Below are 27415 nucleotides of genomic sequence, written 5' to 3'. Positions count from 1 at the left end.
CACCCAAGCAGACCAACCGTTGCAGACACGTAACATGCAGCGTGCAACCAATTGTAATTAATAGGGATGACTTGTTGCTTAAAGATAAGCAGGTGCATGTGTGATGGTCACCGGCGTGGTTACAGCTGGAGCGGAGGTAGGAGCCTCCTGAACTAAAAGCAGGTGTTGTTCCAGCTTGAGCTAAAGACCCAAGCTCCAGCAGTGGGCAGGTATTTAGGTGCCTAACTCCCACTGGTTTCAATGTATTGATTTCAGTGGGACCTGAGCACCTAAATACCTTCAAGCTGTTGGGCCTTAGGCCTAACTAACTAACTGGACACAAAACGCTGCTAACTGCACCAAGCAAAGGTTTTTTCCTTTCCAGTCTAGTCATCTTGGGGGGGTCACTTAACAAAAGTGGGTAGGAAATTACCCCTGGAAGTGTGGTATTGTGAACACTGATTGTCCCCCTTTCCACGAGGGTAGCATGGGCTCCGCCACACAGCTTCTCACGCCCCGGGCACCATCCTGTGGGAAGCCTGGCGTGCCACCGCCCGCTCATGACGAGCCTCCCCCCACCCAGCCTGCACAATGAGGCTCTTACCCACAGAGTGGCTCATTTCCGCTTCAGTGGCTTCTGCTGCATTCACTGGCCCTGGGATTGCCAGTACGCTCAGCAAATGACCGACATGCAGCAGGCTCCAGCAGACTGGATGGGCGAATTTCGTTCCAAAGTTGCTGCTAATGGAATTTCCCAGCCTGCATCAATTATGTGGGCAAACTCCATTTGGGCTGCGTGCCGGCTTCCAACTCTCTTGCATCTCCCCAGCATGGTGATTTTGTGATTATCATCATTACTGTGATCATTATTTAGAAACTCACTTGGAAAGGCTTAGTCTTTCAGCAATGTGTGTAAGCAGCCTGTGCCAGGAACTTGCAGCCAACTAGCAGCTTTTTCAAGATCTGAAGAGGGAGGATGGGGCGGGGTCAGAGATTGAGGAATAGTTCTCTGGAAGTCAGGAAGAGCCAAGGGCCAACCCGATGGCTTTTCAGAGGCCTCTGTGAAAGAAGTTGGGGTTCTCAGTCCATTTTCTAGTGCCCAATGTTATGCTAAATTCCTCTAGGCAGGATCTATAGGGTGGCTCCCTAGAGGGGAGAGAGAGGGAGTGCCTGTGCGTGGCAAACTGGACCCAGGCTGATGAGAAGACAGAGTGTATATCCGGGAGGACAATAGAGGGTTCTGAGTGTCTCTAAGGCCAGGTCTACACTGCGACTTTAAATCGGTTTAATGGCCGATATACCGATTTAACGCTGTATCTGTTCACACGACGTCGTCATTAATATCGAGTTAAACGGCTCCTTAAATCGATTTCGGAACTCCTCCAGAGAGAGATTGATGGACAGTAACCCAAGTGACGGCGTCTCCTTGAAATGCATTTCAAGGAGACGCCGTCACTTGGGTTACTGTCCATCAATCTCTCTCTTGCAGCACTGACCGCTCTGGACAGCAATCTGAACTTGGATGCAGCGGGCAGGTAAACAGGAAAAGCCCCGCGAAACTTTTGAATTACATTTCCTGCTTGCCCAGCATGGAGCTCTGATCAGCACGGCTGGCAATGCAGTTTGAAAAATCGAAAAAAGGCTCCAGCATAGACCGTACGGGAGATACTAGGTCTGATCGCTGTATGGGAAGACAAATCTGTTGTATGCAGCTCCCGTTACAGAACACGAAAATGCCAAAGCGTTTGAATAAAAAACTCCAGGATACACAGCGCTGTGTGACAAGCGTAACGGGAAGCCAGAGACTCAAATGGACGCTCATGAAGGGAGGGAGGGGGTACTGAGGACTCCAGCTATCCCACAGTCCACAGCAGTCTCTGAAAATTATTTGCATTCTTGGCTGAGCTCCCAATGTCTGTAGGTTCAAACACAGTGTCTGGCGTGGTTCAGGAACAGCTCCTCAGTTTATTTCCCCCCACCACCACGTGAAAAAAAAAGGGAAAGATTGCTGTGCTATGGCGTTTGCTCAATGCACTCCGCGAAAAAACAGGCGCCAAAGGGTTGTCTGCTGCCTTCACAAAGGGAGGGGTGAGGCGTGTACCCAGCACCACCCGGGCAGTGTTTTCTGCCCATCCAGCACTGTGCTCTCAACACGGAAGTGGGAACTATGGGATAGCTGAGGACAGCTACCCACAGTGCACCGCTCCTGAAATCGATGGTAGCTTTGGACCATGGACGCAAACAATCGATTTCGGAATCCCACTGTGGACGCGCTAAACCGATTTTATTAGATCTGTTTTGTAATATCGGTTTAAGCTAATTCGAAATAATCGTGCAGTGTAGACGTACCCTAAGCTGCAATGTGTGTGTCTGTCTGCTGAGGGTGACCAGGGGGAGGTACTGGCAAAGATGAGTTACAGGGGAGTGCCGGCAGCATATATGTCTTTGGGTAATGCGGGTGCGTCTGTACTTACTGGTTTCATTTTCAGTTTATTGTGTAATAGTCTCTTGTGCTTCTACAACACCTTTCATCCCAAAGGATCCCACAGCGTTCGCAAATGATCTCTGCAGAGGTCACTTCTCCCGGCCTTGAAATGCAGCTGCCTCTGGGGTGCAGAGCTGCGCAGCAGAACAGAGACAGGAGATGGGGACATTTTGGGCCAGGACCAAACCCCAGCACTGACATAACGTGCCATGGGATCTTTAATATCCCCACCGCGCAGACAGGGCCTCAGATGTTAAGCAGCCGCTTTTTAAAGGGCCACGTATGTCAGTGTCATGGGAACTCCAAAGCGGAGTCCGCCTGGACAGGATCTAAATGTGAGGTTCCTAAGCAGTAGGGAGAAATGGGTGTAAATGCGCCTTGAGCTGGCTTCTTATCCCCTCCTAACACCCCAGTGCAGCCCCTTCCCTGGCTCATTGATGCAGCCTGCTGCCCTCCCGCCCTGCCCCGGTACAGTCTTCTCCCCACCACCCCGTGCAGCCCACTCCCCTCCGCTAGCTCCACTGCCTCCTGCTGGCTTGGCAAACCATTTTCTCATTTTCCCCCACCCTGGAGGAAATGCACCCAAAGCATGCTGGGCAATTAACAGGAACAATCCAACTCCCGTGTCCAGCCGCGCTGAGGGCTGGCTCATTTTGCTTTGTGACCGGTGCAGTTCCATGGAAATCAGTTCTATGCCTGGGGATGCTGTGGGAGTAAATTAGCATCAGCTCCTACATTGGTCCCTCAGTGGCCATCTGTGAATCCAGAACATGAAGTCCATAGCAGTCCCCTGGGCTAAAAGACCCTGGCATAAGTATGAGCCTTTCTTACTGTTGTGGCTGATTTCCTGGCCTTTGGAGTCGGGATTCCTTGGGCTCGCGTCAGTCCTGCGGGCCCTTTTAGAAATCACATCAAGCAGATTCAAGTTGGTGCCGGGAGCCCGTTCTGCCACTGGTGCCCTATGTGCAAATCACCGAGCTGCTCTGTGCCTCAGTTTCCCCATCTGCAGAATGGGCGTAAAAGTCTTTCTCCATCTCCCAGCAGGGAGCTGAGCGGAGTGTTAATTAGCTAATCGCCGTTGTGTTGTTAGGAGAGGTGCATGGTCTGGGGGAATGGAGCTAGGATCCCTGTCTTAGCAGAACAGCTTGCTGCTGCTTTTGTAAAGTGATGATTGCTCGGCAAGATTAGCAATTCCCCGCTTCATCCTTCCCTCTGGGCCAGGTGCTGCATGTTAGTTGATGTCATTGCCATGGAGACAGCCACTCTCCCTCTCTGCTAAAGTGGACATCTGTACTTAGGGGCTGGAATCCAGGCCAAACCCTGCTCCCGCCTCCGCCTCAAGTGCTCTTGTCGTAAACAGATAGCTAAGGGTTAATGTTTTTTTTACCTGTAAAGGGTTAACAAAGGGAACCAAACACCTGACCAGAGGACCAATCAGGAAACTGGATTTTTCAAAGTCAGGGAGGGAATTTTTGGACTCTGAGTCTTTTGTTGTGTCCTCTCAGCTAATGAGAAAGCTTCTTTTCTATCTGCTTACATTCTGTTTCCAACTTGTAATACAGTAGAAAAACCAATATCTTTTATGTATTTTTGGGGTATCTTACAATGGTGTATCTTGCTAGGATGTCTATAATTGGATACTTTTTTAAATCAGAAACCTGTTTATTTCATATGTTTTCTATAAGCAATAGCCTGTATTGTCATCTTGGTGCAAGAGTTTATATTTCTATGTCTTTTTCCATCTTTTTTTTTTATATAAGTTTTTCTTTTTAAAAGACTTGTTTTGAGTTTTTCTTTCGGGTAGGTTAAGGAACAAGGGGAGGGAATTCTCTTGTGTTAGATTACGGAGGGTAAGCTCTGCAGCACCAGGGAGTTGGTGCAGGGGAAGAGATTAGGATCATCTCTGCTTCCTTGTGTTGGGGGTGTCTCGTTAAGAGGCAGAGATGACCATATCTCTTCCCATCCCACCAACTCCCTGGTGCTGCAGAGCTTACCCTCCGTAGATCTAACACAAAGAGAATTCCCTCCCTTGTTCCTTAAACCTCCCAAAAAAAGAAAACACAACCAAAAATTCCCTCCCTGACTTTGAAAAATCCAGTTTCCTGATTGGTCCTCTGGTCAGGTGTTTGGTTCCCTTTGTTAACCCTTTACAGGTAAAAGAAACATTAACCCTTAGCTATTTATTTATGACAGCTCTCCCCGGCGGATTGCCACTTGCAGCGAGGAGCTGGGGGGCGGGGGGAGAACCCAGCCCACCAAAGGGCTGGAACGCGGCTCTGGTTCCCACCCCCAGCTTTGCAAACCTGCAGGCCTCTCCCCAGAGGTGTTGCCTCTTTGCAGCCAGGCTGCTATGTGGGGGGCTGGAAAAGAGGGGCTAGCGGGGATGCAAACAAAGAAGTGGACTGGAATGTGCTCCAGATTCCTGGCACGGAGACCTATTTTACCTGGCCGAGCTCTGAGATGCACTTCTCTAGGGCTTGTTCCCTTGGACAGGGGCAGGGGGAGGGCGCTTAGGCTGTGGGGACCATCCCTGGCTCAGTTGGTTGGACTTGCTTGACCCCTCTGCTCAGAAGGGTCCCTTCAGGGTGCCCGCCCCATCGCCACCAGCCCGGGTCTCTCTTGAGCTCTGTCTCCCGCCTGCTGCTCCCAGGCCTTGCAGCGGGTCCTATGGCTGTAGCGTACACTTCACTCTCATCGATTGCTGTGGGCTGGGTCTGGTTCCCTGTCCAAAAGCCACCATCACAGCTGGCTCTGCTGCCTGAGCCAATGCTTGGCTAAGTCAAACTCCCACGCACTGCAGTGGCCTTCCACCCAGGCCCTGAATTGGTACCTCCGCTGGCAGCCTCCAAAGCAAGGTGGAGGATTGATTAGAAGGCCGGTGGTCTGGGCGCTAGCCAGAGACCCACGTTCAGTCTCCTGCTGTGGCCTCCATGACTTGTGTGGCCTTGGACAAGTCATTTAATCTCCATGTGCCTTAGTCCCCATCTGTAAAATGGGGAAAGCACCCTTCCTACTGGGGTGTAATGGAGATTCAGGCACTCAGATGTGATGAGAATGGGAGATGCAAAATCTTAATGGTTATTTAAGGTGCATTTTCCATCCCATTGGAGTCTGTGGAAATGGCAGGTGCCCTGCAGAAAGGCCACTTTCCCCATCATTGACAGGCATCCACCTCTGGGCGAAAGGCAGCTTTGCGCTGATTCTGGATGTGGGGCTTGGTGTGCGGGTGGCTGGGTACTGTGGGTGGCCTGTGCCAGACAGGGGGTCAGACTGGATAATCTACAGGTCCCTTCTGGCCTTAAACTCCATGCCACTAACATCCAGCTCGGTCTTGGTTCAGCACAGGTGGGCTGAGCTTGATGACCCCTTGAGGTCCCTCCTCCCAGCCCTCCAGGTCTCTGATCATCCAGGTAGCACAGCAGCTATGCAGGACAGAAAGGGAAGAATTATTGTCTGCAGAGGAATTCCCAGGGTATTGGGAGAATAACCACTTGGCCAGGACGCCAGAGCCTAGCCTCGCTCTTTAGGAAGGAGCCATATCTGGCTTCAAGACTGAACTTGATAAGTTTATGGAGGGGATAGTATGGTGGGACGGCCTTATTTTGACAATTCATTTATCTTTGACTATTAGGGGTAAATATGCCCAGTGGTCTGTGATGGGATGTTAGATGGGATGGGATCTGAGTTACTACAGAGAATTCTTTCCTGGGTGCTGGCTGGTGAGTCTTGCCCACATGCTTAGCGTTTATTTGGGGTAGGGAAGGAATTTTCCCCCAGGGCAGATAGGCAGAGGCCCTGGGGGGTTTTCCGCCTTCCTCTGCAGTGTGGGACATGGGTCACTTGCCGGAGGATTCTCCGCGGCTTGAAGTCTTTAAACCATGATTTGAGGACTTCAGTAGCTCAGATATTGGTTAGGGGTTTGATATAGGAGTGGGTGGGTGAGATTCTGTGGCCTGCGTTGTGCAGGAGGTCAGACTAGACAATCATAATGGTCCCTTCTGACCTTGAAATCTATTACTCAATGAGTCCCAGCTTCTTTGATGACCACACGTGATAAGAACTTTAGCTTGATGTCTCCTCTGACCGCAAGCCCCTCCTGCAGCATCAATCCCTGTAGCACTGTTCTGGGTATCTACGCAGAGCAAAGGCTGTATTGGCAGTGGGCATATCCGTTCCTTGGCTCTCTCCAGGTTGGCATCAGTGCGGCAGGGTGATTTCCCGCACATGCTGTGCCTATCCTGTAGGAATCAGAAGGCTCCAGCTACCTTAGCCTCTATGCGGGCCTCTTAAGGCAGCGCAGATGGCCCATTAAAAATGTTTGGGGGGTAAAGAGTCCTCAGTGAGAGCCCCAAGATGCCAAGGAGATGGAGTCATCAGGGGAGGAGTGGCTCGTGCCTGAGATAAATCACCAACATGCCAGCTGCCATGTGGCTCCCTAAGGGTGAATTTGAACCTGGATGAGCCTGTTGCTGGCCATTGTCCTTTTTAACGAGTGCTTCCTGCCATGTGCTTGAATTCCAGGGGTGGAGTCACGGGACAAGTCCCCGGAGGAGCCCGGAGCGCCGAACCGAAGACGCACGACCAGCGACGGCCAGTACGAGAACAGTCCCCAGGAGCCCGGCACACCTCGGAGCCCCACTGCCCGGTCGCCAGTCCACAGCTTCTCGCCAGAGGTGGTCAGCAGCATCGCCGCCAACCCAGGAGGGAGGCCCAAAGAGGTGCTTTTTCCTTGGTCTTTCCCCCTGCTGCTTTGTAGTGGGGCGTGTGGTAATGTGGACAGCACTGTTGGAGGGAGACCTCGCCATTGAACCCCAGTTGCCAGGGAATGGGAGGAGGGGGCTGAGGCTTGCCCGAGACTCACAAAGAAGCTGAAGAAAGCCCCTAGTTCGTTCTGGCAATGAAGCCCCAGCGTCCGTGAGCCTGGGTTGGTGGGAGGCTGAGGATCATGCTTCTGTAATGGGGCCGCGTTTGCCTGGGGTCTGCTTTTGCCATGACTGACTCGGCCTTGTTTGCTTTCTTCCGCAGCCTCATCTCCACAGCTACAAGGAAGCCTTTGAAGAGCTGGAGGGGACCTCTCCAACCAGCCCACCCTCCAGCGGTGGTGAGATCTCTCCCCCAACCCCTGCCTTTCCTGTCTCGCCGCAAACCCCTTACGGTCACCTGCGTAAGTTCCGCGGCTCTGGGAGGCGGTGGGAACCAGCGGGCGGCTCTAGCAAAGCCAGATAAAAGCAGCAGGTCAAGCGGCTCCAAATTCCAGACACCTGCCGCCATTTAATCTCTTTCTCTCGTTCTCCCATCCTTCCACCCCTTTCCCACGGCAATTCCTTCCATCACTTCTCTTCTCTGCTTGACACCACCCTCCGCCACTCCACGCGCTGCAGATTTCCTTGGTTTCGTTATTTCATTTTGACAGCCAAGTTTTATAGATAGTGGGGTGTAAAATGATACCACGGTCCTGGGGGCCCCTGAGGGCATGTGATGGAAATAATCAAACTCTATTTTGGGGGGCGTGCCCCTATCTGTCACGAAAGTACCCTGAAAATAGAACTATCTCTGTATGCTGAGGAGGATCCCATTTCAATTAGTTTCTCCTCTACATGGTACATGTGATATACAGCCCTGGCTCCCACCACTTGGTCTTCTGAGTGATGGCTGCTGCATGATGCCAGGTAGCTTTGGGATACTCTCCCACATCTTGACCCTCCAGAGCAGCCGGGCCTAAATCTCTGATTACGTTGCTGTCCTCCACAGCTGCATGTCGTTCCAAAGTTAAACTCAGAGCAATAACTTCCACAGCCGACCCCCTCCTTTTTAGGGGGACCCTGCCACATCTCTCCAGAATCCCAAACTGAACGTCCTCCCAGCTCGAGAGTTTTAAAAAAGCAAATATTTTGGGGGTAGAAAGAATCCAAACAGTTGGCTCCATGACAGAGTTGTTTAGGGATCTCTGCTTAGTATCGCATCAGTGACATCTTTTCACGAGGGCACCACTTTGAAGTGACACCTCACAGTCTGACAAAGCCAGAAGGAGGAACTTTCTCCCATTCAGACCCAGCGCCTGCTTCTAGCTCTGGAAGGGAGAGTTGATTTTAAATCAGTGACTTGGTGGGGGAGGGGGTCACAGAAAGGCTATTTTAGGTCAATTTGCATGGCTTCCTCTGAGTCCTGGACAGTTGGACTCATGGTAGCTAAGGCAGCTAGTTTGGAAGGTGGAAGGTTATGAAAAATAGTCCCGATGCAATTGTTTTAAAACTCCTTGAAATATTCCCCGAAGAGGGTTTCTGTAACCCCGAGTTGGGATACGTGCTGGCCAGGAGTAGGATAAAGTTGGTATCGGCACTTATTTGGGCTGCTGTGCTTTGATCAAGCCAGAAAGCCCTTTGTACTACGCCAATGACAAGCTGTGATCAGAGGCCCAGTGCTGTCGGTACTGTACAGTCCTATCATGCAAATATTGTCCATGCCTCAAGGAGCTTAAACTAAGGACTATCATGTGTCCCCCGTGTACCTAACTAAAGACATGCTATGTGTGCATGTGTGTATTGCATGGAATTCAACTCCCTTTAAAGAAGGCACATTTTGGGTTGACACTGTCCATTCAAATCCATTCACTGTTGATATCTGGATGGCCAGATAGGAGCCCATGGCATATAGCCAAGTGCAAGGTGAATCCCCTTCACCTGAACAGATTTGCGGATGGGAAGGGTGAATGACAAGGGGAGTTAGATGCTACTTAACATGCAGGTGCTCTGGTGAGCCTAAGAGAGGCAGAGGAGGTTTCAGTAATTTCTTTGCTGCTGGAAATGTCTGAGCCTTGCAAGTTGCAGGGAAAGTCTGACCCTTGAACTTCCTGTTGCATGTTCTGACCTCCTGACTCCTTCAGCTGAGCATGTGTCCTCCTGGCTAACCCTTGATAACTTGGTGGTAGGTTTGGAAGAAGTGAATTCCGCTTTGACCGGTTCTGCCGCTGTCCCACGGTGGCACAGTGGCACGGCTGAATCGGGCTGCACCAGCACAATGCATTGGTGAGCAACTGGGAAAAAAAGCAATGGCCACATTTACTATTCCTATGTATTTATAAGTGCAAGGCAGAGCTGAAAATGGATTGAGATGCACTGGTCCCACTCAGGAGAGATTTTCCAACATGGCAGTCACCTCCCAAAGTATATTCTCTATGTCTCCTATCTCCGAACCTTATGGATGTCCTATGGCCTTAGTCTAGTGCTGGGCAACATTTTTCACTCAAAACTTTTTGGGGGAATGAAAAATGCAAATTTGGCGCCACCAAAACCTTTCCCAAATTCATGTCAATGTAGTCAAATTGTTTTGATTTTTTTCAGCATTTTATTTTTTTAGGGTTGTTTTTTTTTTGACCGACATGTTTCAATTTTTCGGTTTCAAACGACTTTTCCTTTCCACATTTCCTTTAATTTTATTTTATAAAAAAATGAAAAACGTTTTCAAACAGTTGACATTGAAACGTTTCATTTCGGGTTTCATTTGACCTGGAACAAGTATTTTTGTCAACTTTTTGACTTGCTGAAACATCTGTTATTTGCTCAGCCCTCATTGCTACACATCCAGTTTAGCAGAGTTGTTTTTAACTCCTTTGGTTCCACCCTTTCTCCTCAGAAACACACGTCTGGGCAAGGTCGTTGCCTGTTGATGATGAAGGGTGAGGCTGTGCCTGGGACGTTCGGCGGCACTGTGAATGTTCAGCACGCTGCAGGGGCTTCCTGCCAGCAGTTCCTTCTGGGGCTAAATTTCAGAGTGACAGGTTAAGCCTATAGGCTTGAGATGTGCCCTCGGGGCAACATTTCTTACCCAGTGCAAAATGGGGACTTTTGCATCTCATCCCTGGCCAGCTTCTCCACCAAGCAGGCTCAGGTGAACTCCTGAGTGACATCAGAGCTGAATCTTTTGAGATTTGCCTATTGCTGCCACAGACAGGCCCATAGGGAGCCCCCTGATCCAAACAACCCCCCAGGTTTGGGGGAAGTGCACTTATGAACCAGAACTCCAGATCCAACTGCCCACTTTCCCATGAGAGGGAAATTTGAATCCTCATCGAGATCAGAACCTCACAGCTGGGGCTTCTGTGGTTTGTCGGACTGCAGAGACATGAGTTAATTTCATTTCCGCTAGCAGAGCTGCTGAGCATGACATTGCTGCTCACTGCAGGCTAGATTTCACGATGGTATGGGGGTTAAACCCATGTCCTTGCATCTGGCTCTGCTGGAGTCCCCCCCTCTCTGCAACAACCCCCAGCCAATCAGAACCAGACCCAGCACATTAGCAGTAACACTTGGCTGGAACTTCTTGGTCCGTCTGGAATTGCTTGGTCTCCCAGTAACTCATCTGCATTGAGCAAACAGTTCTAACCAACACAGCAGCCGTGAAAATGTGAGCTCACGAGGACTGGCTTTTGTGTCCACGCCTGCCCCCCGCCTCCTCCCGCTGCCAGCGTGGGTGCCCGTCTGAATCTTTAAGTCAGAAGGTTGAAATGCAAGCAGCGGATAAAGCTAAAGGAATGTGTCAAGTTTCCTTTAGGGAAGTTGGAGCCTGGTATGTCTTGTTTTTGCTTTTGGCAGCATTCCCACACCTCTTCTGTGTCCCGAGGTCTCTTCTTCCCAGTTAGAAAAGCCTGGATTGTTTCAAGCTGGTAAAATGCAGTGTCAGGAGATAGAAATCAATGGCAAAAATGCCACACACGCGCGCGAGCGTGCACACACACACACACACACACACTCTCTCTCTCTCTCTCTACAGCCTTCTTTGTGAAACTTGTAGTATGTGCATCTCACATATACATCTACATCTATTTGCTCCATCACTCCCTGCTTCATATGTGTACCCTATACATAGTACGTGTGCTATATATATACACACACACACCCCTTTATACGTACATACCGGCCTCTCTCTATATAATATATACGTGCAATAGATCTATGGAACACATGCTGTGTGCATTCGTAAACAGGCTGGTGGGTATGTGACACGTGTCGCTGCACATCTGGCTCGTTTTCCAGATGTGTATCTACACCATAGGTGTGAAAGTTCATGTCGTGGGCACCGTTTTGGTCTCTACCAGAACTAACCCAGTAGATAGAGTGAATGCTACGACGTAAAATGTGGACCCTAAGTTAGTTTTTCAAGGGGAAGATTAGGTAATGGGCCTGTTTGGTGAGCATGGTGGTTTGAATTCATGAGGGCCGTATTCTGTTCTCGTTTACACCAGGCTGAATCTGGAGTATCTCGGTTGAAGTCAATGGAGCCCCTCTAGATCTAGGGGATGGAGTTTGGAATCTGGCCCACGGTGTTTTTGTTAATATCAGTCCGAGTCCAGATGAAATGCTGATGTTCTTGGAGGCATCTCTGGCAAACGGTGCCTTGAGAAATGAGCCTCCCCCGGCAGCAGATGCAAACTGGGTGGTCTCGTGTTTTGGAGTGTGGAAGTCAGGACTCCTAGTTCTAGCCCTAGCTGCACCACCAACTTCCCGAGTCTTCGGGCAGCTTGTGTTACCTTTGTGTGCCTCAGTTTACCAACCTGTCCAGTGAGGAGAGTGCAGCTAAATCCTCTCATAGGGTGGGGAGGTGTCATCAATTAACTGTGGCAGGGAGTCTGAATCAGTGAGCATTGGGGATGGAGCTTTGAGATCCCTGGATGAGAGGTGCTGTTATCCAGCCAGGGGGCTGCCGCTTTGCCGACTTGCCCAGTGTTAGGATTCCTGCAAGCCCCGGGAAGTCATTCCTGCTGGTGGACTGTCCCTAATGGTGGCGATGCCAAGGTGCTCTCACCTCTAGGAGGCAAGGCCTTCAGGCTCCCAGCACACTCAAGCAGGGTTTATGGGCATCAGAGGAATTTGTAATCCTGCCTCGCCCTCTGGGCCCCTCAATCCGTCTTTCTGCAGCTGCCCATCAATTATCAGCAGGGGGTTTCTTTGTCCCCCCCCCGTGTCTAGGTTCCCTCTGCACGCGGCCGGCATCGGGACTAGCTGAATCACCGTCTCCATAAAAGAGAAGCCAGAGGTGTCACTTCTAATAAGAGGTTCTGCTCTTGGCTCCTGCATTCCTGTGGTTTCTGCAGCCAGCGGGCTTAAGTGTTTCCAGTTGTACATGCACCTTGCCAGGACATAATGACAGTCATTAAGTAGCACATGGAGCTCTGAGGCTATAAACTCACATTTAGTAACATCCGAGATGACTCTAGGATTTATTGCGCTTTAAATTTAATTCCTCTTTTGATACCGCTGGGTTTATTAATTTATTTATTTATTTGTCTGACTACAGTGCGCTCCCCACCCGGCCTGGCCAAGACCCCGCTGTCTGCATTGGGACTGAAACCCCATAACCCAGCCGAGATCCTGCTGCAGCCGACGGGAGGTAAGTGAATGGGTGAGGACAGAGGGCTGGTTGCAGACTGAAGGTGCTGAAAGATAGGGGCAGTTCATCTTGGCATCTTATGCCCCTCTCTGCTATACTCAATCAGAGAATCATGCCGCTGCCCAGAGAGGCTGAGAATGCATTGTTTCTCCAGGGGCTTCTGCTGAGGCTGATTTTGCAACGTTGCCCCATCAGGGTCACTGAGGCTGACTGGGTTTGGTCACTTGCATGTGCACCCAAGACTTTGAGATGTGTGCTGCTGGACAACAATACTGTGCCTCAGGGACTGCAGCCAGTAGAGGAAGGATCTTATAGCAGCAATGGGGCTGAGAAATATGCCTGTTGAGCATAAGAACATAAGAACGGCCATAGTGGGTCAGACCAAAGGTCCATCTAGCCCACTATCCTGTCTGCCGACAGTGGCCAATGGCAGGTGCTTCAGAGGGAATGAACAGAACAGGGTAATTATTGAGTGATCCGTATGTATTGGTATACTAAATTCTGCCTTAGCACCAGGGGCAGCTTCAGGCCCCAGCACACCAAGCACGTGCTTGGGGCGGCATGCCGTGGGGGGCGCTCTGCCAGTCGCCAGAGGGCGGCAGGCAGGGTGCCTTCGGCAGCATGCCTGGGGAGGGTCCGCTGGTCCGGCGGCTTCGGTGGACCTCCTGCAGGCATGCCTGCGGGAGGTCCACTGGAGCCACGGGACCGGTAACTGGCAGAGTGCCCCCCGTGACATGACGCCATGCTTGGGGCGGTGAAAGGTCTAGAGCTGCCCCTGCTTAGAGCAGGGGCAGTAGAACCAAAGGTTTAGGAGGGTCCATAAGGGTCATCTAGTCCAACCCCCTGCCAAGATCCAAGGGTGAGCTAGCTAGGCAGCCTCTTGAGGGCCCCTGCAGGCCTCGAACCAGGTTACACTCACCCGGTGGGCAAGTTGTCGCTTATCTGCATACCGTAGGAGTTCTTTGCATTTGCCTCTGAATCAGTTGGTGCTGGCCACTGTTAGGTCACTGGCCTGGCTAGACATCGGGGGGTCTAATCCAGGCTGGCTAGTCCTACATTATCAAACAACAAGTTTCAAGAAGGCAAGGGACTTGCTGTCCGGTAAAGTGGTCGCCCATCACCGCCAGCGCTTTGGTTTCTATGTCACCCTCTCTGTCTGGGCCAGAACCTGAGGTCCTTCCTCAGGATTAGCGGCCCTCGCTGGGAGCTGTACTGAAGGAGTGCAGGAGGTGGTTGGGATTTGCTGTCTATGGCTCCACTCCCCCCGTCCACCCCAACTCCTCCTTTCTCCCTTGCTCTCTCCGCCTTTATGTAGTGGTCTCACCTCCGTGCAGGTCAAGAGGGCTGGCGCTAGAGGAAGTACAACCTGCCAGTTAAAACAATATCCAGAACATCCTCTGTCTCTGTGTGAATCCCCAGAGTGCAGCCCCCGGTCCTGCCGCTAACTCCTCTCCTGGCCTGTGACAGCTGTCTCGAGGACAGATCCCAGAGCCCAGGAGCTGTCTTCTAACCCAGACAGATCCCAGCTCACCAGCGCCACGCCTCCCCTTCACAGGCTTTCAAGAGCTTCCTTTACAGCCTGTCAGAAGCCATTAGGAGCTTTGTGTCTATCCTGCTAATCGCAGGCAGAGAGAGGCAGAGACTAGAGTTTGCCGTGGGGAAGGCCCTCTTGGCGACCAATTCTGGGGCTGTAGACACCAGCATTTCAGCTGCTGGCATTTTTACAGCCAGGCTATAAATGTGGAGAGTTTAATAGCAGAGAGGCTGATGCACGCCCATAAGAATCGGATGGAAAAACAGCAGCACTAGGAATGTTCCCAGTGGGGTTTTCTCAGCACACGGAGAGCCAATCAGTGTAGGCTCGTGCGGCCTTGCCCCAGACCTGCTGCCTGAACAGGGAAGGCCAATGGCTTCTCAAAGGGTGGAGGGAATCAGAATAATAATTAATAACAACATCCCATTTGGACATAACCCCGCTTCCTGCCTAGGGCTTGTCAGTAGGGAAAGGTTAGCGGTGAAGCCATAGGAATGATGCTGCCAGGTGAGTGCGAAGGGCCAGGTGAGTGTTAAACCAATGGGTTTTAGGCACCTAAATACTTTAAAAAACGTGGGCCTCCTTCCTGTTTTTGTGGCAGCTCAGGTGGCTTGCACACATGTAGTTATTTACCAAGATGAACATTAACATAGATCTCTCTGTCTCTCCCTTTCTTCCCTTTGCATCACCGTGTTTCCTTTCTCTTCCACTGTCTGTCCTTCCCTGCCTTGCTCCTCCGTCTCCCGTCTTTCCCCCTCAGAGCTAGACAGGGAGGCAGTAGTTGAATCTGATGAAGGTAAGAAGGGATATTTTCGCTTTATTCATGCAAACTCTTTTGGCCAAAAAGAGAAGCTGAACTGCTAAGCACATTAATGCTGAGACATCTGGTTGGCTTGATTTGTGTGGTATGCAGAAGGGCCAAAAGTGCATACAGGATTGTACCACAGTGTGGCCTGCCAGGGAGTTATACATAGGAGCTAATCTCGAAGCAAATAAATCCAGGTAGAGCTGCCTGAAACTGAAGTGTGCAGGAAAATGATCAAATATCCAGGAGTGGCATTTCAACCTCTGCTAATCACTGTTCCTTGTGCTCTCGCATCACTTCCTGTTGCACTGCCTTCTGGCAGGCGGTATTTCCTGGAATGCCGTTCCCACCCCAGTGAATCAATGTGCCGTGAGATCATTGCACTGGCTTCTGCAGAGGTTCGTTCTGAAACCCAGTCAGGATAGTGCCATGAGATAAAGCCGCAGCGCTGGGGTACACTGCTCTCTGTCCTTCCTGCATCCCCCGCAATGGGGAAGTCGTGATGCTGAGCACTGTTCTTTTCACCTTGATCTGTGCGTCCCTTAGTGTGTGTACAGCCAAGGGACATGCCTAGGTGAAAGGGGAAATTTTCATAAGCGCCTACGTTCCATTTTCAAAAGTGGCAGAGCTTAAGGCTCCATAGGGCTAGAACCCGGGTTTGCAGGGCTCCGGGTGACTGACATTTCAGGCCACTGCCAGGTAGCTGTAGCAGAGGCATGATCCATACACTATAAACGCTGGGGGCACAACACGCACTGGGCCTGCTGCGACAACAGACGCTGCTCTTGTGCTCTGACTCCAGCTCTGACCTTAGGCTCAACTCCTGGTTTCTGACTCCAGCTGTGACCCCTAGCTTGACTCCTGCTCCGTCCACCAGGTCCTATTCCTGCTCTGATCACTAGGCATGACTCCTGGTCCTACCCACCAGGCCGGACTGCCACATCCTCGTTGTGGAACTGTTGGAGAACCATTGACTTTCAGTAGGGCTTAGAGCTGTGCATGGGCTGTGATCATAGAATATCAGGGTTGGAAGGGACCTCAGGAGGTATCTAGTCCAACCCCCTGCTCAAAGAGGACCAATTCCCAACTAAATCATCCCAGCCAGGGCTTTGTCAAGCCTGACCTTAAAAACCTCTAAGGAAGGAGATTCCACCACCTCCCTAGGTAACTTATTCGAGTGCTTCACCACTCTTTGAGTGAAAAAGTTTTTCCTAATAACCAATCTAAACCTCCCCCACTGCAACTTGAGACCATTACTCCTTGTTCTGTCATCTGCTACCACTGAGAACAGTCTAGAACCATCCACTTTGGAACCCCCTTTCAGGTAGTTGGGGCAAGGCCAGATGGCTACAGTAAAGTAGTGAGGAACAGGTATGTTAGCCCCAGGCTAAACAAATCCCTGGTACCATGGTAACCAAATGGCAGTTGCTCCAGGTTAATCAAGGCACCTGGGGCCAATTAAGATCCTTCTAGGCAGTGGAGATAGCTAGATTGATTGAGACACCTGAAGCCAATCAAGGGCTGGCTGGAACTAGTTAAAAGCCTCCCAGTTAGTCAGTGAGGTATGGGTGTCAGGAGCTATAGGAGGGAGCTTTGCTGTTGGAGGAATGAAGCAGTACAAATCCATATCAGGTGCAAGGAAGGAGGCCCTGAGGTAACAGTGAAGGAGATATTGAGTGGGGACTGCTGTGGGGAAGTGGCCCAGGGAATTGCACACATCCTATTTCCAAAAAGTCAGGGAGGGTTGCTTCTCCTCACCTCCCTTGTTGGCTCATGATGAAAATGGCTCAGTAAGCTGTGACCCTTGTCTCTAGAGAGAGAAGGGCTACGTGGAGGATCACAGTGAGCCTCTGAGGCTAGCAAAATCTGCCAGGAAACGTGGGACCCACGGAGTTGAGGACAGAACTTTGTCACAGGGCTAACCTGCCCAAGCCAGCTTCCCTCCAGCTGGTCTCAGGAGCAGTGGCAGTGAAGACTGCAGCACAAGCTTCAGGTTTTCAAAGAGCTCGTTTCCAATTTAGATACCAAATAAAGGGTCACATTTTCTTTACTGCTAAGCCCCCAGGAGGTCTCATTGTGACTATGGCGATAGATTTCACAGAGGTCAGGTCTCAGAGACTCCTCAGGCCTTGGCTACATTGGCACTTTACAGCGCTGCAACTTTCGTGCTCGGGTGTGAAAAAACACCCCCCTGAGCGCTGCAAGATACAGCGCTGTAAAGTGTCAGTGTAATCAGGGCGCCAGAGCTGGGAGCACGGCTCCCAGCGCTGCATGCTACACCCGTAAGGGATGTGGTTTACGTGCAGCGCTGGGAGAGCTCTCTCCCAGTGCTGCCGCTCTGACTACACTCACACTTGGCAGCGCTTTGAGATGGTGTTACGGAGTCTGGGGGTTCCAGCCCTGCTCCCCTCTGCTTGGACCCCACAGTGACTTTTATCCAGCCAGTAAAACAGAAGGTTTATTGGACAACAGGAACACAGGTTACAGCAGAGCTTGCAGGCACAGTCAGGACTCCTCCATCCAGTCCTTCTGGGGGTTCAGGGTGCTTGGATCCCAGCTAGGATACCCTGAATTCCGCCCCACAGCCCCAAACCCAAACTGTCCTGCCTTTCCTCCCGCCGGCCGAATCCTTTGTTCCCTTCTCCTCCGCCCAGGTGCTCCCCCCTCCCCCCTGCCGGGCTCGGGTTACAGGCTGAGCACCTGTCCCTCACCTAAAGACATCCCCTGCTTTCCCGTTCCCCACACAGACAGTCCCTACTCCATCACAGATGGTTTTGTGACTGATACCCTAAGGCCATAAGACTCCCCAGCTCTGTGCTTTTGCTGACCCGAGGGGAGTGAAAATATAAGCAGAAACATAGAACTAAAGTTCACAAGTTTCAGATGCTCTGACCTGCTTTAGAACAGGTTCACTTGCGGAGCAGTTTGTGCTTTCAGTGGCTGCTGCCTCTCCGAGTGGAATGGCAAACACTGTTAAACAAGAATGTGCCAGTGTTTATAGGTAGGGGACATTCAAACGAAACATAAGCAAGTACCTTGTGGATACAGAAGTTAAGAGCTTGGAATCCACACGCCTACACAATCTGTCTCTGTGCTGCAGCCAGATGGTGAGGCTGTGTCTGAGATGGCACTGTCCTTCAGAATCTCTTATTTTTCAGTCACTTCCGAGTTACTCCTTGGGGTGAGTTTTTTGCATGTATTTCAATCCCGTCTGAACCTCTCTGAGGAGTTTCATAAGAATCTGTCCATTTTTGTGGCACTCAAAGCAGTCTTGGCAACCTCTCATGATTTTACCACAAATTTTTATTGTGGTGTTTGCCTTAAAGACCCAGCTCTTGGAGTCAGGAGATTGCAGGACAATTTCAGCTTTAATTAAAAAACAAAGTGTCTCGACCTCGTGGCTTCAGAGGAAAAACCTAAAAATGTGGCAAGAGCTGGTTGCAATTTTTTTTAATTGTTCAAAATGTTTTTCAACAAGAACATGACATTTTGGTCTGTGTGGCATATTCTGTGGTTAATACCATTTTTCAACCATCCCCCCCGCCCATTTTTCATTTTTTAAAAAAAGGAAATATGTTCAGCCCAAAAGAGAATATTTTGGGAGTTTGGCTGATTTTTTTTCAGGCAGAAACAGACAGATGTTTGATTTTTCAGGTTTTTGGTGGTTTGACATAACCCCAAAATCCTTTTGAAGAAAAATTTGGATGAAAATGAAAACTTTTTTTTGTCTTTATCAAAATTGTTTTGCAGACCAGGTTTAAATGTGACCTCTACAGTTCAAAACCAGAAGGGAAATGAAAAAAGACATGAGATTTTTTTAAAATAATACATTTCGAGTTCTTTTAAAGCCAATTTCATATGTTTTAGAGTCTGACTCATGCGTTTTGAACACTTTGGGTTGGCAATACTGTCTGGCCATTACAACATTCTTTCACCCATTTTCTGCATGACTCAGATAATTTGAAAACAGTTGTGTTTTAAAACCTAGCATGTTCTGGCTCCTGAAAGAGGACCAATGCTTTTGCCACGAGGAAGAAATTAGCTGAGCGAGTTGAATTTTTTTGAAAGAACTTTTTTTTGGATAGAAAGATGCCCTTCTCCGCCTAACACAATGTTTTTTGATCTTGTCGATATGTTGTGGGTTTTGTGCCTTTTTTTCCCGTACTTTTTTCCTAACACTTTTGTAAAAAGTTTCTGTTTCTCCAAAACCAGTTTGCAGCAGATGAAACATTTTGGTGACATTTTCAATAACGGTTTTGATAAAAGGAAGGGGAAAAATGCACCCGCAAATTTGGGAAATGGAAAAATGTCTGTTTTTTTAACTTAGTGCAAAAATGTAAAAATAATGAAGTTTTGAAATTGTTCACAGTTTTTCTCCCAACTACGTTTAGACTGAACGTTCTAGCCACAGGAGAATTGCATGTCAGTTAGCCTATGGAAGGCTGCATGTTGTAGTGATTGAGCACCAGTTATCAGCTAGAAATCATTGAGTTTTATTCCTGGGTCAGATCCTGGTTCACTATGCAGCCTTGAGAAACAACGTAACCATACTTTGATTCATCTCCCAGCTTTAAAACGGGGAGGAAGTTTATCAGAGTGTTTCAACAATTTGTTAACCACTATGCTTTGAAAAACAACCACCATGTCTTATACATTGTGTCCCTGGAGGATGGAACGAGGGTGCGATTCCCAGATATTGGAGGGTATAAATGTTCTTGCCGCTCCCAGCAATCCTGGCCAATGTAGAGGGGTGGGGATCTGGACAGGAAAGCTCTTCGTAAGCGGAGATCTTGGTCAGTAGCACGCAGTAGGCTTTGTACATTTAATCAGCGTGAGCATCTGTTCTCTATCCTCTTCTGGCCCCTACAACTCTTCTTAACTGTCCAGCTTGTTCTGTGCTCTGTGCAAAGCCAAGGGATGGTCTAACAGATGTGCACCCTGGGATGGATGCATCCTGGCACTCGCAGAAAGGTGAACCTGGAGGGTCAGTAGCTGTGCAGCTGGAACGGTGAGACTGAGCCCATCGGAATGTGATTGTTTTCATCGGATGTGTAAAGCTAAGCAGGGTTTAGCTCGACGCTATGGAAGCTATACCTGGGTTCCTTTCCACGTGTACATGGCAATGAAGTTTTTCATGACATGATCCTGCTAGATAATGGGATAGAGAATAGAATAGAAAGGAGCTGCAGTTTTTTCTGCGCTACTCCTCTAGTCAGACTGTCTAAACTGAATTTCTGCACTGTTGATTTATGTTTAAACAGCACCTTTTTACACACACACGCACACACACACACACACACACCTTTTGAAGTCGGCTTCCACTTTTGCAAGGTACAGTTAATTATGAGCACAAAATCACAGGTGCAGATTTTCAGTTTCTAATTTACAGGGTGTTCCTCCAGATCTGACTAGCTGAATGCTGAATATCTGAAAGTCTACCTGCAACGTCAGAGAATGGAGTGAGGGCCCTTTAAAAATAATACCCTGTATGTATCAGGGTGTATCACTGGCATTTTTAGGGTTATAACAAGCTCTGTTTGGGGTAGATTCCCACCCACCCTCAGTTGTTCATGTGTCTCTTCCTTTGTTCTTATGATGTCATCCATAGAGCCTTCCAGAAAAATCAGAATAGACAAGATCTACATTTTTAATCTAAAAAATATGCCGAACTCTCTTTTCTGCCCCCAAACTTGGCACACCCAGCTCCTCTCTTCTTTGCCATGACCCAGATTTTCCTTGTGTCACTAGACACTCTGCATGAAGGGAAGATGCTGGCATTCTGCAGCGCTTTCTCCTGAAGGCTGACTCATGCACTTGGACTGGCTAATTTTGGTCGGGGCAGGGAGTGGGATTTAATTACTGAAGCGGGGGAAGGTTTATTACCCCCATTCTGCAGGTCACCTAAGCAGCACTTTGGCCCTAGGCCAAGCCAACCCAAGTGCTGGGTTTGGCCAAAATGCTGAAACTCACCTGGAATGTTCTGTATGAAAAGATTAGCCCAGCTCCCTTCAGAGGTCAGCTCCCGCCCCAACCGATTATGCAGGGCGGGGCAGGGCTGAACCGAGAGGCTATACCCAAAGGGCTTGACTCACACATTCCCCACTCCCATCTCTGAAAAAAACTGGGCACTTGCTTGGGTTTTTAGCGCAGGGACATACAGGCCCTGAAAGGAAAAGAGAGAGGCTCTGTCTTACCCTAAAGGGTAACCAACATTAGGTGCGGTACAGGCAGCGGGTACCTGGCAGCCTCTACCCCAAAGACCTCACAGGCTACAGGTGATCAGACAAATAGACCAGGTCCTGGGCGGGAGGAGACTGGGTAACAGAATAACAGGGGCTGCTCACCTGTCTTAGGAGAGGAGACTCAAAGAGCTTGGCTTGTTTAGCTGAGGGGAGAGATGATGGCTCTCTATAAATATATCAGAGGGATAAATACTAGGGACAGAGAGGAATTATTTAATCCTTGAGGGGGCCATTTTAACCCTGATATTCTATGAACCATCAGAGGAGTGAAGTTTTAAAACAGCCTTCCAAGGGGAGCAGTGGGGGCAAAAGACATACCTGGCTTCAGGACTGACCTTGATAAGTTTATGGAGGGGATGGTATGATGGATAGCCTGATTTTTGGCAATTAATTGATCTTTGATTATCAGCAGATAAGTATGTCCAGTGGTCTGTGATGGGATGTTAGCTGGGATGGGATCTGAGTTACTACAGAGAATTCTTTCCTGGGTGTCTGGCTGGTGAGTCTTGCCCACACACTCAGGGTTTAGCTGATCGCCATATTGGGGTCAGGAAGGAATTTTCCTCCAGGGCAGATTGGCAGAGGCCCTGGCAGTTTTTCACCTTCCTCTGCAGTATGGGGCATGGGCCACTTGCTGGAGGATTCTCTGCACCTTGAGGTCTTTAAACCACAATTTGAGGACTTCAGTAGCTCAGATATAGGTTAGGGGTTTGTTACAGGAGTGAGTGGGTGAGATTCTGTGGCCTGCACTGTGGAGGAGGTCAGACTGGACGATCATAATGGTCCCTTCTGACATTAGAGTCTATGTTTCTTAGCCACTCGGGAGCCATGCTGACACTAACTAATCACCGTAGAGCTCTGTTTTATTTCCAGCTGTGTGTTGCGTACGCAGCCCACTGCACTAGAGATACCAGAGATCTCAGAGGTTATCTTAGCCCCGACCTCGCTTACGTGGGACCGGCTCTTCCAGTGAATTGTAGGAGGGGAGAAGGGTCTGGGGAGGAGGGGATCTCTGCTGCGTTGGCCCACGGAATGAAAAGACCAGAAAAGCCCTGCTCCTAGACATGAGGCTTTGCGAGACAAGGAGGCAAGGCCAGCTGATGGGTGACTCTCAAGTCTTTGCGGGCAGTGCCACTCACATCATATGGGTCCCTGGTATAACACCCTCCCCCCCACCTCATTTCCTTCAGGAGGAGTCCTAAATTCAGGCTGGGTACTGGCCAGGAGTAGCGGGAGGGCAGGTCAGTAACAGCACAGCTGTGCCATGCCTGGCTTGGCACCAGCCCACGGTGACGCCAGGCCCTGATGTGGTGTGGATGGCATTAGCAGGAGCCGCCTGTGGGCCGTGTGGAGATGGGGCTAGCACTGACGAGGATGGGCGGGAGGCGGGGTGAGGGGTGTATTATCCTGAGCCTCCTGGAGTTGCTCATGCATTCAGACCAGGCCACTGTGCAGTCCTGCCGCCCGGGCGAAGGCAGGGTCAGGGTGAGGTCCCCCATGCAGGCGGGAGGAAGGACAGCCATGGAGGCAGGGCCCAGTGGAGCATAAGAATGGGGTGCCTCTGTTAGGAAAGGCAGGAACAATCCCAGGGCTCGTTAGCCTGGCTGTGGAGGTGGGGGGAAGGGAGGCAGGCAAGAACTAGGTGTCTGTAGCTGGGGGGACTGTGGCCAAAGGGAGAGCCAGGCAGGGGTGAGAGGAGATGGCTCTGCTGCTGTCCAGGAACGAGCGCCAGGCCTCGCTTCCCGCTAGGCGTGGGGCGGTTAGTCGGCTCGCTCCGAATGCGCCCGGCAGCTGCTGTAAATGAGCGTTGCTCCACTGAGGTCAGCGTCATGCTGCTTTACGCCCACTGGGGAGCTGACATCACGGACATCACTGATAGCCTGGGCGGGCGCAGTGCCCTTGACGGCAGCTCACCCGGCTTGCAGTGAGAGTGACCTGGGCCAGTGGCTGCTCAGCGAGTTTGTGGCTCACAGGCTCCAAAGAGAGGGGCCGGGCAAGGGTTGTCACCCTGTACTGGCCGGTCAGAAAGCCGGCTAATTCTGTCAGATTCCATACCCTCCGGCATCGAGGGGACTGGCTCTGCCATCCTTCCTGCCACGCAGCGATGGGGTGGGAAGGATGGGAAACTGTAGCAAGGTTTCTCCCCTCATCATTGGGAGTTACCTTTGTTTGAGAGGATGGAGGTGGGCCGCTGGAGATGGTTGCCCTGCAGCCATCCCACGGATTGCAGGGAAATACGTGTTGCGTAGTGCCTGGCCGAACAGCCCGGACCTGGGCTCATGGCTTGACACAATGGCAAGTTTCAGTTCTCGAGACGATCGTTGCTGCTTCTTGGGGTTCAGAGAAGCCACCTCGCTTCGCCCCAAGCGTGCACCAGTGCACCCCAAGGGACTGTCCATTTATCTGCCATGGGCACCTTGTGTGACTGATTTCTCCAGCCTGTGCTGGGCATACTGCGGAAATCGACGCAGCCCTGCCCTGCTGAGTCACAATCTCATTTTAGAGGGAGGTGGGACGGGGGTTACTTCCGGCCAGGCATGCAGTGACTCTGCTTAGCCAGCTGCACGGCTGGCGGGTGTGATTCAAAAGGATCTATTTTTAAAGGATGACGAGGACTGACTTCTCCTGGGCACGGTGGTGCCTACAATGTGTAACAGGCACGAAGCTGTGTATTGCACAAGACTCATGTAGGGAGGAATGACAGGGGAAGATGATTCAGAGGGGGCTGGGGGCTGCTTTCACAATCCTGAGGCTAATCTGACATTGCAGTGCTGTGACCCAGCCTACGGGACATCCATGGCCTCTCGCAGGGCCCCATTCTGAGCTCCCGCAATGCCCGTTGGCTTTGTCAGGATTGCCTGCGCTCAGCAGGAGCCTGGAAGAGCTTTGCAATGCATAGGCTGCCCCCTGATGCATCTGTTTTGGCAACACCATAGCTGGGGGGGTGATTGGGGGGATTTAATTCATTGCTTGGGGAGGGGGATGATGGGGATGCAGTGGATTTCTCAGATCAGCTGTCAGGGCCAGCTGACGTTCAGACCCTGGCTGTGATCGGCCCCGATCCTGGGCTGCAGTCGGATGGCACGGGGATGCCAGCCTCGCTGGGTCAGTTGCCAGCTTCACCCTTCCTTTCTTTTCACCTCTAGAGCCCAGAAGCTATGTGGAGTCGGTGGCTCGCAAGGCAGCAGCGGGGGGCGGAGGGGCGCCCCAGAGCCCCCCAACTCCGCAGGCCTACAGCACTGAGACGCCAGTGAGGAATGGGGCCTTCATGAACTCTTTTACCTCCCCCAGCCCCATCTCCACCAGCAGCCCCATTCACAGCATGGACGGGTAAGGAGAACCGGGGACCAGCTGTGACCAGACACTGTAGCGCTGGGTTTAACTCCAGGTGTGCTTTCCCCTGCAGCCCTCCCTCACCTGAACACGCCCATTGATGACTTGGTCCCATGACAAAGGGCCATGCTGCAGTCAGTTTGCGGCTGTGCATTCTCATGCTTCAGGGTGTCAACTGTCACCACAGGGGTCAGGAAGGGTTACTGCCCCGCCCCACCCTCAGCTACAGCGTAACAGCTGTGAGCCAGGTGCATTGTGGGGTTTTTCTCCTTCCTGTGAAGCATCAGTGCGGGACTAGATGGCCCAACAGCCAGGTCTGGTGCAGCGGCTGCCATGTGCCAGCGACCGGGATAAGCCACATGCTTATCTCCAACTTGAGAGTCTCAGACCCTCTGGTGGCATCGCTGCATTTGGCTGCCGAGGGATCAATTGTGTCACCCTGAGCTCATGCTAGAGCAGCAGGGCAGAAAACACAAGGGGAAGGAACCTGGGGCTGAACGGGGCAATTTTCAAAGCCTTCAAGTGTCCATTAAACCTGGGTTTTTCAAAGGGATTTAAAGGAATTAGGTGCTGTGATCCCGTTGAATTCCATCAGGTCCCTTGGAAATCCCAGCCTATGTGTGTACAAGAGAGCAAGGGTTGGTTTGTAGGACAGTTGGATGGATTGTGTGTGTGGGGGGGGTTGTGTCTGGGGGGACATGGGTGTGTGTGGGGGGTTGTGTCTGGGGGGACATGGGGTGTGTGTGTGGGGGGGTTGTGCCTGGGAGGACGTGTGTGCAGGGAGGGGGGATTGTGTTGGGGGGGACGTGTGTGTGTGTGGCGGAGGAGGTTGTGGCAGGGGGAACATGGGTTGGAGGGACATTAGGGTGTGTGTAGGTGTTATGTCTAGGGGGACATGGATATGTGTGTGGGGGGTGTGTGTGGTTTTGTGTGTGTGTGTGTGTACGGCTTTCCGTGTGTATTAGAGAGGTCCTGTGGTTGTGTTGGTGTGACGGTGGTTGTGTGTGTGAATGAGGGTGTGGGTGGTCGAAGAGAGAGTGGGAGTGTGCGAGACGGTGTGGGGTCGGTGTGCGTGCAGCTGGTTGTGTGTAGGGTGAACATGGGTTTGTGTGGTTGCGTGTGCACTTGGGAGGTGTGGGCTGTGTGCATGAGGGGCGCGCATATGCACACATGTAGGGTTATATGTGCATGTGTGTGCATGCATGTAGGGTTGTGTGTGTATGTGCACACGTAGGATTGTGTGTGCATGTGTGTATATGCACATGGGTAGGGTTGTGTGTGAGTGAGGTGTTCTCCCGCCATGCACAAAGCCTCTTTCCGATTTACCCCACAGCCTCCCTCCGAAGCCAGTGAGATCTGGGGGTGCCCAGCGCCAGGCCATTGTGCAGGATCAGGTCCCAAGCGACTGACCGACTCCTGCACACCGGCGTTTCCCCTTAGCGCCTGCTGGGCTCATTGCGAACCCCGGGGGGGCCGGCCGCTCCGTGTGGTTTTGACCAAGGACACCCTCCGGCGCAATAGTGGGTCGGTCACTGCTCAGGCCCAGGTGACCAATCAGTCGGCGTTGGTTGTCTCGGGCATCAGGGGAACCCAGGAGACGAAAGCCCAAGGCCCTGACCACCAGGGGGCACTGAAACTGCCATGGCGTTTTCCTCTTAATGCTCCAAGGTTCTGCAGATTCTGCCTCTAATTCAGGGGTGAGAAAACTACGGCCCGCAAGCTGCATCCGGCCCAATAGCTGTTTCAGTCTGGCCCTCGAGCTTCTGCTGGGGAATGGGGTCTGGGGCTTGCCCTGCTCCGCATGGCTCCCAAAAGCAGCAGCGTGTCTCCCCTCCGGCTCCTATGCGTAGGGGCAGCCAGATGGCTCCATGCGCTGCCCCCGCCCCAAGCACTGCCCCCGCAGCTCCTGTTGGCTGGGAACCATGGCCAATGGGAGCTGCAGGGGCGGCACCTGCAGATGGGGCAGCATGCAGAGCCACCTGGCCGCACCTCCGCATAGGAGCCAACTGGAAGGGGGATGTGCTGCTGCTTCCAGGAGCTTCTTGAGGTAAACTCAGCCTGGAGCCTGCACCCCCTGAGTGCCCTTGCTGTGCCCCAACCCCAGCCCAGAGACCCCTCATCTCCAGCCCCACCCCAGAGCCTGCACCTCCAGCCGGAGTCCTCATGCCCTCCCGCACCCCAACCCCAATTTTGTGAGCATTCATAGCCCTCCATATAATTTCCATACCTTGATGTAGCCCTTGGGCCAAAACATTTTCCGACCCCCGATCTAATTCCTTCTGCAGTTCAGTCATCCCTCCTGAGCTGCGCGGTATTATGAATTTCTTTGAAAGGTGTCACCATCACCTGGGCATCAGTCCCACCACGTAGGGCTCAGAGGGATGAGCAGTCCGCTGTGCTCTCTCTTCCCTCCCTCCACAGGCTAAGCTGTTTTTCTACCATAGACAGAGTCAGCGACCAGGGGTACGTAGGCATCGGCCTCCCTGCGGGAAGCACCCTGCCCTTGTAGGAGAAGGTTCTGTAGAAGGTTATGTGCTGCTGCTGCCGGGTCCTTCCCCAGAGGTGCAGGATGGCTGCATTTCAGTATTGCGTATAGGTGTGGATCATTTGTTTCAGCGTGATCCAGTAGACAGGGCGCTGGGAATGGAAGT

The 27415-nt window shown here is 51.4% G+C and overlaps 1 protein-coding gene across 14 annotated transcripts in view; it reads left to right on the top strand.

Annotated features, from left to right (window-relative positions):
* The window catches only part of TNS1 (tensin 1), a 296511-nt gene that overhangs the window by 247621 nt on the left and 21475 nt on the right, over positions 1-27415 (top strand). For 9 of the 14 annotated variants that reach the window (XM_032764412.2, XM_032764414.2, XM_032764410.2 and 6 more), the window contains 5 exons: positions 6986-7182; positions 7490-7628; positions 12758-12850; positions 15145-15180; positions 24578-24761. In XM_032764412.2, coding sequence (XP_032620303.1) covers positions 6986-7182; positions 7490-7628; positions 12758-12850; positions 15145-15180; positions 24578-24761 — 649 coding nt within the window. The remainder of the gene's footprint in view (positions 1-6985; positions 7183-7489; positions 7629-12757; positions 12851-15144; positions 15181-24577; positions 24762-27415) is intronic. The other 5 variants (XM_075070328.1, XM_032764413.2, XM_075070329.1 and 2 more) reach the window with 3 other exon arrangements.

The sequence above is a fragment of the Chelonoidis abingdonii genome, chromosome 10, assembly GCF_003597395.2.
Source record: "Chelonoidis abingdonii isolate Lonesome George chromosome 10, CheloAbing_2.0, whole genome shotgun sequence".
NCBI lineage: Eukaryota > Metazoa > Chordata > Testudines > Testudinidae > Chelonoidis > Chelonoidis abingdonii.
Note: the sequence above shows the minus strand (reverse complement) of the source record. Positions and strands in the feature narration are given on the sequence as shown.